The 12,943-nt window shown below is 36.3% G+C and overlaps 1 protein-coding gene across 1 annotated transcript in view; it reads left to right on the top strand.

The window, feature by feature from the left end:
• PRKCE (protein kinase C epsilon) overlaps window positions 1-12,943 on the top strand; it is a 283,512-nt gene that overhangs the window by 253,104 nt on the left and 17,465 nt on the right. The window contains exons 12-14 of the mRNA XM_083855960.1: window positions 2,046-2,184; window positions 4,401-4,589; window positions 8,750-8,896. Coding sequence (XP_083712086.1) covers window positions 2,046-2,184; window positions 4,401-4,589; window positions 8,750-8,896 — 475 coding nt within the window. The remainder of the gene's footprint in view (window positions 1-2,045; window positions 2,185-4,400; window positions 4,590-8,749; window positions 8,897-12,943) is intronic.

The following is a 12,943-nucleotide window of genomic DNA, read 5'->3' as shown; positions in this document are numbered from 1 at the left end:
AATAAACATTTCTGCGGCCAGAGTCTACTTCAGTCACATAAACCATATCTAACAAAGCTAGTTTATGTAGAAGACAGTGGTTTTATTGTTACTGAGGTAAATATGACTTTGTTGTGCCATGTCAGACTTCTTTTACATGCACAAACCATTGTGTAACGTGTACATAGCACAATCTAACTCTACATGCACAGTAAGTCCTCCAGTGATTCCCAGTATCTGATTTGTAGATGTATTATTGCAGGTGTGCAATGGTTATGCCAACCTTGAGTTGCAAGTCCACTGTGTCCCAGAAATAGCTGATTCTTACATTGGCCTGTGTATCTGCTTGAGGAATATACAGACCAGCACATTAAAAAAATGTTTAACGAGTTTCTTAAGAAAAGAAAAACCAAAATCCACCAACTGAAATTTGTGTGAGGGGCAGAGAAAACCATTTCTGGGGAAATCTCAGCATACTGTAGCCTTGGACCTGTCTACAAAAACTCTTAACATAGTGCAAACTTGGAAGGGCTGTTTAATCAATTAATGTGCATAAATGCTTCTGCCATGTTTTGTGCCTGTGGTTCTGAAGGCTGGGATTTGATAGGGAGACATTTCTCTGGAAGAAATTCTCTGAGTAAGGTGAAGACATCTCATCCCTTACTCAGGTCAAATTTGTTGACATAAAGGATTTTTGCAAAAAACCCCTCGTCTTTTCATAGGTTTTTGGGGTGAAATCCATTTACAGAGGGTGGCATGGGATTTTATTCCTCTTCTCTGATTTAGAACTTACCTACACACACACACTATTTTTTTTTTTCATCAATTTAACCTAAGGAAATTTGTCTAATTATTCTAGGAAAAAGAAGTCCTATCAGAAAGTGTCAACAAAGTCACCTAAAGATGTGTTCTGCTTTCGATTCTCACCTCTCTATGCATTTATATACAATACAACATAGATATATTTATATATTTTTATGTCCAAATATATTATGTATCTTTAATATACATCAGAGATACCTAAAGGCCTAAACAGAAATATAATAGTTAAATGTTGTTTTTATATGCACGCAATATATAAGTGGGATTTTTTTGCCTTTGTTTTATGTTTGTGTTATTATTTCTACATGATGAAGAGGTTTTAATTGGCATGGGGAGGGGGGGTGATTCATGCAAGTTAGAGTTCTTTTATGCTCTGACTTAGAGATCCTTTTGTAATCATGTCTAAGGCAAGTGGTGGGTAAGTTAAATGGTACCTAGCACCTATTGTGTTGGAACATGTAATAACCATCAATGGTATATTTAGAAAATATGCAGAGGGCAAGACAGGAAAGGTGGATATCCTTTTCTCAACCTTTTTTTTTGACCTGACCCAATTTAATAAGCAGACAATTGTGTGGCTTTGACACAAAGACATTTGTACAACAAGTGATCAGAAAAAGCTGCTAAGATATGTTGTTTAACAATGAATGCAAAATATTTCTGTGAAATTACTTTTGAGCAGGCTTAGGCTGCAGAAAATAGTGCTCCCAAGGATGGGAATGTTGTTTTTCATCCTTCAAATTGCAATCCGAACTTTGAATTGCTGCTATGCTTTAAGAATCAAATTCAAAGCAATCCAAGTTTGAAAATTCACTGAACCCATATGCTAGAATATGGATAAATTGGTACTCCTTGCTTAGTGCTAATGCAAAAAATAGAGAATGCCTTCATTGACCTATTTCACATTGACAGAATGATGCATCGGTAAGAAACAAAAAATTGAAATCTTTCCCAAACTTTTTTTCTGCTGCCTTGAATACATAAAACCTGTGCTTTCATGCAGCTAAGGAGAGTAAAAGCTTAATCTTATAAAATGCTTGTAATTGCCTGCTTCTTTATTTTATTGCCTTTAACTACGTCTATTTAGTGACTGCTACCAACTTTTCATTCACGCATGTGAAGGACAGTTTCTCAGTGGTGTTTGGGAAACCATTTATTTGTCAAATTCTGTAGTTTGTTATGAAATTCAAGAGCACATAATCAAAATTTGAGATTTGATTTAATTTGAGGCCTTTGTATTTCAGGGACCTGAAACTGGACAATATTCTTCTGGATGCAGAAGGCCACTGTAAACTTGCTGACTTTGGGATGTGCAAAGAAGGGATTCTGAACGGAGTGACCACCACGACGTTTTGTGGCACACCTGACTATATAGCTCCAGAGGTATTTTTTTGCACTGCACTAAGAGTACAGATATTCATCAGACTGTTACATGTGTAATTTTAGACATTCTTTACATGTAGATGAAAGCATTTAAGATGCAGACTACATTCTGCTGCAGTTGTGCTTAGGTAGTCTTTCAGAAAAGACTACTCTACTGCTCACAAGCACTATTCCTTGATGATAGGACTGTTTTTTCTAGTATTTGTTTCCTGAAATTATTCTTCTGAATTTGCTCATTTCTGTCTCAGCATTATTATGATGATTTTTAGCAGCCTTTAAGGTGCTAGATGCAAATGAGTATTGCAATCTTAGCAATCTTTAGCAGTTATAAAAATGGGTTGGTTTTTTTTAGTGAGGTTTTAAAGAACATATTCATACAGGAGAAACCATGTGTTTGGTGTCATTTTTGTCTACAGCCTTTGTGGGAATATAATTTTTTCCTTTCTTTAAAATATCTGTGAGTGAAAGATACTATGCTTCTGCTACTTTGTAGACTTGCACAGAAAGAGGGAAACTAGATATAGATGCTGCATATTAGTTGGCAACATTTCAAGGTGTTCATTGGATGAAAGAAATAGCTGAGAGCAGTGTGGCTTTTACATCTCCTAGATTTTAATATTATGAGGTGTATTTCAAAGTACCTAAAATGAACCAATATTTAGCAGCTATTCTGCTAGGTAGACTTTGTCTGCTCAGTTGAGTTAGTAACCTGTGCATCTTTCCACTTGGAAGATTCAATATCTTGATCTTTAATGGAGAAGTGTTGTTGGTTTGTCTTTCATCAAATATGAATTTGCAGTGGGGGAAAATGTTATTTCTTATTCATTTGAGACAATAAATCACAAATCCATGCTGTTAGTGTTCATGGCTGTCCACTTTGGTTACACAAGTGATAAGGTGTGAATCATCTTAAAACTACCATAATATAAATGTGTGTCGTACAGAGTTGGAAAAGTATTCCAGCATTAAAAGAAAATAAATGCTGGTGTAGTAGTTTTGGCTTTGTATGATTCAGTGTACTAATTGACAAAATCTTTGAAAATTACTACTGAAAATAAAGCAATAATAAGAACCCAGGAACTTTTACTGAGACTTCCAATTTTTCATCTTAGTTGCAGAAGTTTAGCTCCTGCTTCTACTTCTCTTGCACCACGGTGATATGTTTTAATTTCCTTTTCTTTAACAGTATCTGATTTCCAAAGAATGTCCAGAACACGTGAAAAGTATACATCTGATTTTCTGTATTTGGTGACTATAAAATGTAATTTTCTTTCAGTGAAGAATGTGGTTGAGATCCAGACCTGTGTATCCAAATGTTAAACTCATTTCGGTTTTGATGTTAAGACTGAATTTGGTCTTGATTCCCAAGTACAGCACTAAGCCCAAGCAGTTCACCACAGGATTTCTCACTGCACTGTTAAGTGTTGTGTAAGGACCCACTCCCCTTTCCCTGGTTCCCTGTCATGCTGAACCAAGGCAGCCAAACTGCAAGCTTCTTTCCAGTGAAAAGGAGACAAGAATTAAACTTGTTCCTAGTAAAACAGTAGTTCTGTAACACCAAGTGCTGCTATAAAACTCCATCGTGCTAACCTATCACTTGCCACTAAAGGTATTTGCTACAAGGTTGAACTTGTGCCACATGAGAGATTGTGGCCAGTTTTTCCTGAAAGCAAGTGCAATTAAAGTGAATTCTACAGCAGTGTATTGTACAGCAGTTTAATGCTATGAAAGGAACTTGAACAAAAATACTTTTGGCTTCCTTCAGCCCTACCTAAAGGACAAGAATAAATCTCTCAGATGATCTCTGTGCAGCATTAGAAGCTGGTTTGGTTTGTTTTGTTCAAGATAGAGACAAGGAAATGTTTCACATTTTCCACCAGTCTGTTTTGTATATGTGATCTTTTTTCCCCTAAAGTGTGACCTGCTTTAAACAGCTTGGAAGGATATGCAGCTCTTTTGCTCACAAGCATAGTTGTTTACTCAGGGGACTGATAAACTCCGTCAGTACTTCTGAGAACAACATCTCATTGACACTTAGCTGTGTTAGTGCAAATTGCATGGGTAAGAAACCCTGCCTGCTGTTACTGAAATCAGTGTGTGATCCAGACCTGCTTAGGCACTGGGGCATAGAAGGGCTATCATGTTGAAACAGCAAATGTGCAGCTGAGACAGTTGTCTCACTTGTCTCTACAATCTGATCTCTTTTTCTATGCCAGATCCTCCAGGAGCTAGAATATGGTCCATCAGTGGACTGGTGGGCTCTGGGTGTTCTCATGTATGAAATGATGGCTGGACAACCCCCCTTTGAAGCTGACAATGAAGATGATCTCTTTGAATCCATCCTTCATGATGATGTATTGTATCCAGTCTGGCTCAGTAAAGAAGCTGTCAGCATTTTAAAAGCAGTGAGTCTTCCATTACTTGCTTTCCTCCTCCTCGTAGGTATTTGGGGTGTTGGCTTTTGGGTTTTTTTTTTCCTTGATTAAAATTGAATTTGCTGAAAGTTGTTGAGAGCAGTCACCACTGGGAGTTCAAGCACAGTTCAGAGTGCCACTGTTAGGATAATGGGGCCTGGGATAAATTACACCGCTTGTGGGAAAGGAACAGAATGTTTGTATTCCACGCAGTTGAACACTGTATAAATCTGTGTACTGCAGATTCATGTTTCAGGGAAAACCCAACCAGCTAGAACTGAGCTATCACTTTGACACTTTATATGCCGCATACTCCCATCGCTGGAGTGGGAGAAACACTATGTAATTAAAGAAACAATGTTTTTTATTTAACCCGCTTACAAAATATCCTGTCCCTTTTCCTTTCTTCCCGTCATCAAGATGGGTTGAAAGCCCTTTATTTACAGCTGCATGTCCTCTTTTATAGTTCACATGATATGCAGTCTTACTTATTTCAGTGTGATTGTTTCTGTTCTCATCGGGATTTTTCAGTATGAGTAGTGACTTGACAGCCACTTGTGCCATCAAACGCCACAATTTTTTTTAATCAGCCAATAAGTGCCACTGGGTCAATTCAATTTTTAGACTATCTTTATAAAGACAGGTTTATAAAGTCATTCATTACTATGACACTGACATAAATTCTTTTCTTCTGTGCTAGTATCATCCTAAAATTAAAAGCAAAATAGTACAGAAGCAGTATGTCAATCCCCATAGTTTGAATACCCAAGGAGAATTTTTGGCTTAAAAAAATACCTTGGTTTTATTTATTCCATTTTCCCACCATCTTTGAAACTGGAAAATTTCTGCCTTTCCACATACTTTTTTTTCAGCATCTGGAATAAAGAAGACTTCCCATTAAGAAGGCAGCTGATAGTGTAAAATCCTGCAGAGATCTTCATACAGGGTTATTTTGAAATTATATATAAAACATAAACAAATTGTGATTTTAACACCAGTGTACAGCACATTCTGCAGAAATTCTCATCTTGACCTTTTAATGAAAATGTCTTCAGGCTCCTTCTAGCTGAGCAAGAGAGATGCTCTAGCAATGATTCAAAGCATGATGAAGTCCAAGTTAACCTCTCAGAAATGTTTGCTGAAGCACCTCTTTTGCTACATTCACTGTAGTGAAAACATGGAGAATTTTTTACTACTGGTAGTAATTTATTAATACTTACTCTCCCTTCTCCCCCAAATAGCTTTCTAACTACTTTTTGTTAGCTCACATGACATTTCATGCATCCATTGCTGTTTCCAGACCCTTTGATTATTTTACTTCATCAATTAAAATATATGGACTTCAGGCTCATATCCAGGGCTGAGGGGTTATTTTGGCCTGTTGTAAAGGAAGAGTTGTTGTCAGTTTTCATACCTACGTCTGATTTTCATTGTAGTCCAGGGGATTTTCTTTTAAAGCTGACTTTCTACAGAATTTTCTGAGACTGTTTTCTTGGATCTATATTTCAATAGTAGGAATGGTGATTTGTATCTTGCTGCAGTCATAGCCTTTTAGGCATAAATTGATACAATTTAATGGAGCTGTGGCAATTTACACCATAAACAAAACGCATTTCCTTATGATTAGCAACCTGCTGTCTATGCAACTATGGTGTGAAACCTGCTTGAAACTTGTGTTCTTCATCTGATACTTGTCCATATGAAGAACAGGAAAAACAGAGGAAAGAAAGAGGCGTCTATGTATTTTACTGCTGAATGGTAGCAAGGGATTAACTTTGGAACACTTCATTTCCTCACATTGTGCTTTGAGACATGAGTTTTATCCTTTAGAAATTCTGCTTTTTTACACTCCTTCAAACAGCATGTAAGGAAAGTTTAATAAGAGGACATTCTCTTGTATTAAGTAACAATGTTGTCTTATTTTCTGAAGAAACAGTTTTCCTGTTATTTCCAACAAAACACTGATGATATTAAAGCTCAATATTACAAGGCAGCATGGTGCTTATCCCATGAAAATCCACCCATCTTATTAGTCCTGTTTCTGTGAATTGACAGGAATTGCTATTTAAATTCTTTCCTGTGTAGTAAGGAAAACAATTCTTCATTGAAATTGGCTCTCTGCTTTTTCCCAAGCAATGGAGAGATGTTGTCTCAGTAGTGTGTATTCCCTGTGTACTAGGTGACAGTCTCTGGCAACAGAAGCAGAGCTCTGTTTTTAAGTTGTGTGATTTATTTCAAGAAAAAAAATTTGGAGAACCCAAGGATCCTTGATTCAGGCCCTAAGCAACATTTTGTCCTGATATCACTTAAGTCAGTAGGAATGCTGATCCTAAAACAATTCTTCTTTCAGAAAAGGAGGTTCCTGCCTTAGTATGGGAAAACAAAAAGGCTTATGGCTATGGCTGTCATCTCCATTTGCAACCATCTCTTCAGTAGAGTGCAGTCAACAGCTGTATCTGTCGTCACAGTTGCATCACTGTTGATGCTGATGATAAACAGAGAATAAATGTCAGCTTTTGCTTCAGAAACAGAAAGGGATTTAAATTAATGGAATTAAATGTCTACTTTAAAAGTTTGATTTTTTTTTATCATATATGCATATGATTTTTTTAAAATATTCATTCTTAAAATACATTCTCTTTCATCATCCATTTCAAATTTTCATTAAGTTTATGAAGTACAGCACCAAACTGGACTGTTTAGTCACATTTTCATGCCCTGGGCTTCTTCAAAAATTACATGTCCAGATGTTTTTCCTGTCTCCCATTTAAAACAAAGATAAAACATGGCAGATACTAGGATCATATTTTACTTCTTTGATACCCGGATTATATGGTACAAAAAGCATATCCTATAGTTTCCATGTTCTGTCTCTGCAATACATGTGGCTGCTGGTTCCTGGCCTGCTCACTCCAGTCCTGGAGATGAAATAAAGCAGAGGAATGTAGGAATGCATTTTGTGGTTTTTCAAGAGACCTCACCAAAGCACAGTAATCCTTTCAAAACCTTTATTTCTCCTGCTCATAGAAAATATTGCCTGTAATTTAGATATGACTTGCCCACTTGCAGAAGAACTTGCAGAGCAGTTGAACTCAAGACCAAAGAGAAGGATCATCTTCAGAACAGCGTGTGTATGTCAGAAACCACAGACAGAATTGCCTTGCTGATCTATGTTATACCTTTAAAATGACAGCAAGGATATTCTTCTGTGGATGGTTGATCTAGATATCTAAAACCATTTTAAGGGCTTAAGTAGCTACTTACCTAATAGCTGGAGTACTAAAGCAAGGGCTTGCATTACAGTGATTTTTTTTTGAGTTTTTTTTTTTTTTTTTTAAGTTTTTTTGCTTCTACGGAAGTATAGTATAATGTGGTACATAGGTTGAAAAGGCACTGAACAATTATTACATTTTGTTTACTTTGTACACTTTCTCTAAATTTAAAAATGTTATATAATGGCTGAATATGAAATAATAGCAAAACTCTTAGCTAATTCTATAATGTTTTTGTATGTATAAGAACAGCATTTGTTGCTATTGAATTGCAAGGATTCTGTGTCCACATAATTTAGGAAACAAGTATCAACATCTTACACCACTTATACAGCTTTTTCCTGACAAGAATAGTAATAGTTTAAACATGAGAAGTTTATAAATTACCACACCAGAGGAGACCAATTAGTTCCAGTTGCTGATGCTAATTCTGTACTAAAAATTAAAGAGAATGTGCAAGTTATGTCATGGGGGACATGGCATCCCATTCTCAAGGGAAGCTTTCTGCAGGTACTGATCACTCTGTCTCTGGAGGGATTAAGATTGTCTTTCTTTCCGTCAGTATTTTTGGCTAAAGCTGTAGCTAGATATGGTGAAACAGAATCCATTCCTTCAGCATTCCCAGTCAGATAAAATTAAGAGGTCTCAACAATAAACTGAAAGTGTTTTCTGCAGTAAATTTACAGTTTGGAGTTATCTGAATCTTATAGTTTGACTGAAACCTCTGAAATTTGGAGGGCCAGAAGAAATTACCTTCTGAAAGGAGACTGTCTCTAAAAACTTAGCTTTAAGAATTACAGTGTGTAATTGAGCGGCAAATGACTTCTAGATATCGCCATTCATGTTTTAACTTCCCTCCTCTCCCTCACCACCCTGTAGTTTATGACAAAAAATCCCAACAAGCGACTTGGCTGTGTGGCGTCACAGAACGGGGAAGATGCGATTAAGCAGCATCCATTTTTCAAGGAAATTGACTGGGTTCTTCTAGAACAAAGGAAAATCAAGCCACCCTTCAAACCTCGGATTGTAAGTAACAGTTTGTATAGCATTCAGAGAAAACTTGGTTTGGCAATTCTACTTGTTGGCTTTTCTGTGAAATGAGATTACCTGATGCAGTATTTGGGGGCTGAGATGGTAACATAAAAACAGCACTGAGAAGATTTCTTTGTCATTGTTTCTGTGAAGGTAAGTGTCAGGAATATATTTAATGCACAGGAAAATGTTCATGTTCATCCACATCCACATGAGAGAGTTCAAGGCACTGTTGTAATTATTTTCTGTGTTCTTAAAGATACCATAGTGAGAAAAGATGATTTCAGTTGATATATATTGTCTATACTTTCTGTGTGAACTCTTTACAGTTCTGCATTGCTGCTGGCCACTGGATTTTGTGTAAAACACAGACAAGAATTTGTAATCAATAATATTTTAAGTAAAGAAACTTGAAAAAACAGCCTCTTGGGGGAAAGAAATATACATTATGATTAGATAAATTTATGTACTTCCATTTTCCTGAATAATCACCAAGTATTTCTATTTTAAAGTAAAAAAATCTCTAAACAGCAGCCCCACCTGCAAAAAGTACAAAAGCCAAGCCAAGCCAAAACACTTTACTTACTCTAGTTTTCCTCTGGATGAAAATACTTACAATTAACCAAATATCACAGAATGTGTGTAGTTACTTTTGTGCTTAAATGGTGCAAGAGGCTAATTTTATGATAAATCCTCTAAGATTGATTTGCATCTTTTGATTTCTCACATTCCTAATTACAGTGTTTGATTTGCCTGTAACTATAGTCAAGGTACTCATGTGTTTCTTTCTTTAGATAGCTTACAAAGGTATTAAAAAACTCAAAAAGCAAAACAAATGAGCAAAATAAAAACCTTAGGTCTCAACTCTGAATCCTGAACAAAATTCAGAGGTGAGTAAGTCCCCTCTGGTTTTGAAGAACTGCTGTGTGTTACATGTAGTTACATGTAATGCCTTTACTTTGAGCTCAGTGAGATGCATTTCCCCAAGTTCCTTGTGTGGATGGTGAAAGTGGGGCTGACCGTCCAGAACAGGAGCCTGAGGCATCTTCTCTGACTCCACTCTTGGGGAAATCTCTTGCTCTCTCTGTAGCTCTGCAGAAAAAGCCCAGAGGGATTTGATACCTGGGAGTGAAAGCCCTTACGAACACCTTTCTAGCAGTAACATGAAGATACAATGTTATCACATGAGGAAAGTTTTCTTAATGTATTTGTTGGAGAATGGACACCTTATAATGCTGGATGTCCAGGCAGAGGGAAGCCTGAGCCAGCCCTGCTCCTGGAATCCATGCAGCCAGTCCTTTACCCTGCTGCCCAGCTCTACTCTGGAGAGGTGGCCGGCTTGCAGCTGGTGCCTGAGCTGATGTACGAGTCTCTGCGCAGCTGCAGGAAGTGTAAACTCCAAATTAACTCCTTTAGTATCTATCTGAAGCCTGGTTGGTGCTGTGGCTACTTGTTTTCCAGTCAGGTTCCACAGCTCTCAGATAGTTGCACTTGGATGTAGCCAATGTTCAGCTGAGTTGCATTTGTGTAGGTCTTTTCTTGTTTTCACAACATTTTGGCCTTTCATCTCACCATAATTTTTGTTGCTTTGCTCAGTATTCATCAGAGTTTTGTTTATAATTCAAGATGAACTATTGAAGAATTATTTTCACTTTATGCCTGTGTCTAATTTCTAGTTCCTCTTCATCTAGTCTGTTTATTGGCTGTTTTCCTTTCATGATCAAGATGCACAGTCCCTTTGACAATAGATATTTTTATGAGGCCTTTATTTTTTGTAAGTACTCCCACTGTGGCAGTCCTTAGAAGTCAGGAGGCATTTCTTATATCAGGCTTTTTTATTCATTGCTGATATAAATGCCTTCTGCCTTCTCAGTGGGGTTTCTTTCTCTTTCTGGTAATTATTTCACTGCTGTTATATTGTAAAGCCAATTCTATTTCATTAATTCCTGTTGTTTTGTTCCTTTTCTTCTTTTCTGAGTTCTTCAATGGTACTATAATTGTATCATGCAGTTTCAGTAGTGATTGCAGATTATTTCATAGTAGTCTGAAATTTATATAATTTTACAATAGCTCTTTGCTCCTTAAAAATTGTTAGGGTGACTTTATGCATCTTTATTTGCACTTCTGGTCGTTTTTCTTCAGGTTACTTCTCTAATGTTGGATTTTCATACTACTTCTTTCATATCGTATCTACCAACTTTCTGTATTCTACCAGATTTGATTCCTGCAGTCTAGTAGATCTTTATGCTTGGATTTTTTTCTGAACTTTGTTTTTTTTTTTTTTTTAATAGTGGTAAATTCAGATGATATGTGTTCTATGTTACAGGCATCCCTTATTATTTTCATGTTCTCAGTCTGCTCTCTCTAAGGTATCTTCCCCAGTGACTGGGTCTTATCAGCTTTTCTGATAACTTTGAGCATACCTTACATATTTATGATCCATGTTTATGATTCATCAGCTATTTTCTGCCAAATGTATAAATTTTACAGTTGTTTGGATGTTATTATTGTATAGCAATCTTTGAGCAAGATCATACTTGAAATTTTTGAATGATGTATTACTTGGAAAGTAAAATGTGATACAGATCTAGGCTGGAAAGAAAGATCAGATGAATGAAATACAATTATTAATTACTCAACTTCAGAAATGGCAAAGAAATTTAGGGCAGTAAATTTCAAGTGCTATAAAGCTAATTTTGTGTACTTGCCAAGCTAGACCTGATTGCACTCACTTTGAAAAATTGTGAGAAGAGGAAAGAAGGTGAACACCAATGAAATAAGATCTGCTTTAAAATCTACATAGAGAGTTCTTCTCTAAATTCAGGTGTGGGTGTAGCACTGAGATTCATTGATTCAGATAAACAAATATAACTATTCCATAGCTATGGAATAACTATGGAAGAAACATAGCTAATGCCTGTGTTTGGAATGTTTTATGGTTTTTAACATCTTTTAGTATTAATAAAGGGCTGTTGATTATTTAGAAGTGACTTGTAAGAGAGGATTAAAAAAATTATTTTAATCTTGTGTTGAGGAGGGCCTAGTTCTGTGAAAAGAGCTATGAAAAGAGAGGCCAGATTATTAGTCAGAAAATAGACATTCTTGCATGTGATAGGTAAGTGTTCATATGTGTTGGGAAAGAAGTGTACGACGCATATATAGTGATCTGTGCATTTAAATTGAGTTTTGCATGCACATACAAAATTCTGTTCATGCAAGAATGCATATATTTACACAGGTAGTCTTCTATTTTCTGACCAACCAATGAGATGACTAAGGGGGGAATATTTATGATTATATCATAAACACTGTTAAAATAATAATAAAAAAGACATAAAATGTGTTAAAATGAGCTCCAAGCAATGTAAAGTGGTCACACTAAATCAGTGAAGTCATTAGGAAAAATGGTCAAACACTGAGGTCCCATCAGACAATGGAATAATCTGCCAAGGGAGGTCATGGAGGTGTTACTGTGGAAAAAGTCTTGCTTCTGTTCTGCCTCACTCTCCTCAAAACACAAGAGTTCCTTGGTTAGCACAGCTGGCTTGCTTTTCTGTTACCTACCATCCTTTCTCTGCCATAATAAATTTTCTGAGGAGCTATATTACATGGTACTGTCAGGCCTGTTCTTCTCCGTGGTTCAGGTATGTCACTTGAGCTCTGCCAGCCTTAAGTCTGAATTTTTCAACTGGGCTTAGAAAAAAAAACCCACATGGCTATTTATTAGCCAGCCTTTTGATGGGTTTTTTTTGTTTGTTTTTTTTTTTTTTTTTTAAAATCTCATTCACAAAGTGGATGAATATATGTTTCTTATTATACCAGAAATATATCATTAATGTCTTTCTAGTTTGTACATATTTGATTATTCTAATAATGCTTTTGAAGCTGAAATTTCTTCCTGTGTCCAGCATTAAAGTGAAAATTGCCAAAAGGATTTTGAAAAATTATGTTTTTTTCAAGGCTTGTAAGAGTGCCCTGAACAGAGAACTCATACAAATAACTGAGGTTTAGATTGCTACACAGTGACAGAAGTGCCATCCT

Source organism: Zosterops lateralis (assembly GCF_965231275.1).
Source record: "Zosterops lateralis genome assembly, chromosome: 3".
NCBI lineage: Eukaryota > Metazoa > Chordata > Aves > Passeriformes > Zosteropidae > Zosterops > Zosterops lateralis.
Note: the sequence above shows the minus strand (reverse complement) of the source record. Positions and strands in the feature narration are given on the sequence as shown.